This window comes from Hypoxylon trugodes, assembly GCF_022578975.1.
Source record: "Hypoxylon trugodes strain CBS 135444 unplaced genomic scaffold F4822scaffold_57, whole genome shotgun sequence".
Classification (NCBI taxonomy): Eukaryota; Fungi; Ascomycota; class Sordariomycetes; order Xylariales; family Hypoxylaceae; genus Hypoxylon; species Hypoxylon trugodes.
The window spans coordinates 1-2,226 of record NW_026250072.1 but is presented as its reverse complement, the minus strand read 5'-3'; the positions used below and the strand labels follow the sequence as shown (position 1 = coordinate 2,226).

Here is a 2,226-nt window from a genome sequence, read left to right as displayed (position 1 = left end):
AGCAAACGGCGCACCACTGCCCACGATCGTAGCGATGATTGCGCAAACAAGACATCCCATGCTAAGCCCGTATAAACTCCCTTGCCGCGCCTCGATCCAGGACGGTAGTTGGACGACCTCAGACCTTAGTGTGTATAGGACGATGGTAGGTATAGTAAATGGGATGCAGAAGATCAATCCAAACGCAAGGCAGAGTCCCGCTTTACACATTCTGCGTTGGACGGTATCCCCTATCAGAAAGACTGGCCATCGGTACATGAAGAAAACCAAGGAGAGCGTAAGAAGAAGGATCAGCACCAACCCTACGATAAGCATGTCATAAATATAGGCCGCCGTTATTTTTTGAAACGACTCGTCGAGGGATTGAAACTCGTCGAATTCGTGGCCTAGTAGCTGACTGATCTCCGAAGGAATGGTCTTAGATAACGTCAGGGGCAGATCGGCACACGAGACACGTTCGCCAATGGCGACGCAGAACTGTCGCGTGCCGACAGAGCAGTTCTTGGGAAGCATAGCTTCGACGGAACCTGGGATTGACGTGGCGATGGCACTAGCCGCGCTTTTCACTTGAGTGACAAGACCGCCGGCCGCACTGTGGGCCTGAGTGGCAACGGGGCCAGCCGCACTCTGGATTTGCGTGACCATGCCTGGGATATTTCCAGCCTCGGATTGTAAAGGTCCGACAACACCTAACGGTAGGGGTTCCCGTTTCGTTAGGAGTCCATGAGGTAGGAGGGCAGCGAAGTCAAACTGTGAATAGTAAATGGTTAGCCTCAGCCTGAGAGTGAAGGACCGAAAGGCACCTAGGTATAAAGTAAAGTAATACTTGAAGAGTGATGACGCCCGAATTTATATTGCTCTTATCGCATAATACTCGTAGTACTAGTGCTGAACAACAAATAACGGCAACTGTAATGATACCTGTTATGCAATGCTTCTTAACCTGTGTTCTATCCATTGTAGGCTATTTAGGTAGGATGGAATGGAGGTGGATAAAGTACGGAGGCTTCAGTATCGGGTTATAGGCTTAGTTTATACATCTGAAAGGTTTGTATTAGGTCTGACTAAGTTTATATATTAGGGAAGTGAAATGATCCGTAAAGGGGGACTGCGGTGTTCTTAGACCAGAAACCGACCGTTGGGAAGACCATAGAAAGAACTACTCTGCTTAGGCATGAATCATCGAGACGTCAGCGCTCCCGAGCCAGAATGTAGGCCTAATCCCATCCGGAAACAAGACCTACTTCTCGGTCCAGCGAGACATTCAACATGCGCCGTAACGTGATATCATACTCCTCCTCACAGCTACGGCGTTGCCATCTCGTCCTCCCTGAGCCTCTTAGTTAATGCTTGCTGGATTAGGACCTTTCGTCTATGTTCGTCCTCCCGAAGCTGCTGCGCGGCGCTCATCTTCCACCTTCGCGAGAACTCCGCTCGGGATAATAGCGGATCGACGTCGCAAGCGCGACGATATTGTCGAGCCTTGATCCGACGCATGATCAGAAAGACAACAGTCGCTGTGGGGAGGATCGTCCCGACCATGATGACGGGTATGGTCCAGATGGTGTTCTTTGCACTTTCTGGCAACGAAGAGGTACCAGGAAGATCCGGTATACAACCCATTGCGCAAGTTCAGCCAATTACATAATGGGAGATTATCTGTAGGAGTGGTCGACCGACATGTAGTTATATGGGGGTACATATGCCTGCCTGAGGTTGATCTTCTGTATTATATTATATAGGCGTCAGTCCCAGTTTCATACTCAATTACTATTTACCTAAGTTATAAGAGGACGAAAAGAAAGGCTCGAGTATATCCACGGGCCCAAATGCTGTTCAAATAAAGTGGTACAAAATATGGACCCGAGATATCTGGTATAAAAGCAAGATTGAGGGTAAGGTATGAACGATCTCCTTCCTAAAGTCACCTCAATTCTAACATTATAGAAACCATGCAAGAAGCACCCGCGCCGGATCATATGGCCTGTACCGATACGTCTGATGTAGAGGAATCCTTCCTATCTAGTCGGCACCAGCTCCACGATATTATACGTCTTCTACAAAACGTATATGATACTTTAGGCAAGCATCGGTGTGACGCAAGTAAGTTTGAGGCTGCCTATTGGCATGAGCATCGCAAGGTCCAAGACGTTGTCGATGCCAACAGAGAACTGGTCTATCGGCTAGATCACATTCGAACGCTTCGATTCAACGAGCAGTGGCCAG

At 48.6% G+C, this 2,226-nt stretch overlaps 2 protein-coding genes across 2 annotated transcripts; both read right to left on the bottom strand.

Moving 5' to 3' along the window:
- Positions 1-202: 202 nt before the first annotated feature.
- Positions 203-958, bottom strand: F4822DRAFT_435524 (uncharacterized protein; the record flags this gene model as incomplete). Its single annotated transcript, XM_051462204.1, has 3 exons — positions 203-302; positions 371-750; positions 827-958. The coding sequence occupies 3 exons, from the start codon at positions 956-958 to the stop codon at positions 203-205; spliced, it is 612 nt and encodes a 203-aa protein (XP_051308270.1).
- Positions 959-1,305: 347 nt separating this feature from the next.
- Positions 1,306-1,623, bottom strand: F4822DRAFT_435523 (uncharacterized protein; the record flags this gene model as incomplete). Its single annotated transcript, XM_051462203.1, has 1 exon — positions 1,306-1,623. The coding sequence occupies one exon, from the start codon at positions 1,621-1,623 to the stop codon at positions 1,306-1,308; it is 318 nt and encodes a 105-aa protein (XP_051308269.1).
- Positions 1,624-2,226: the final 603 nt, after the last annotated feature.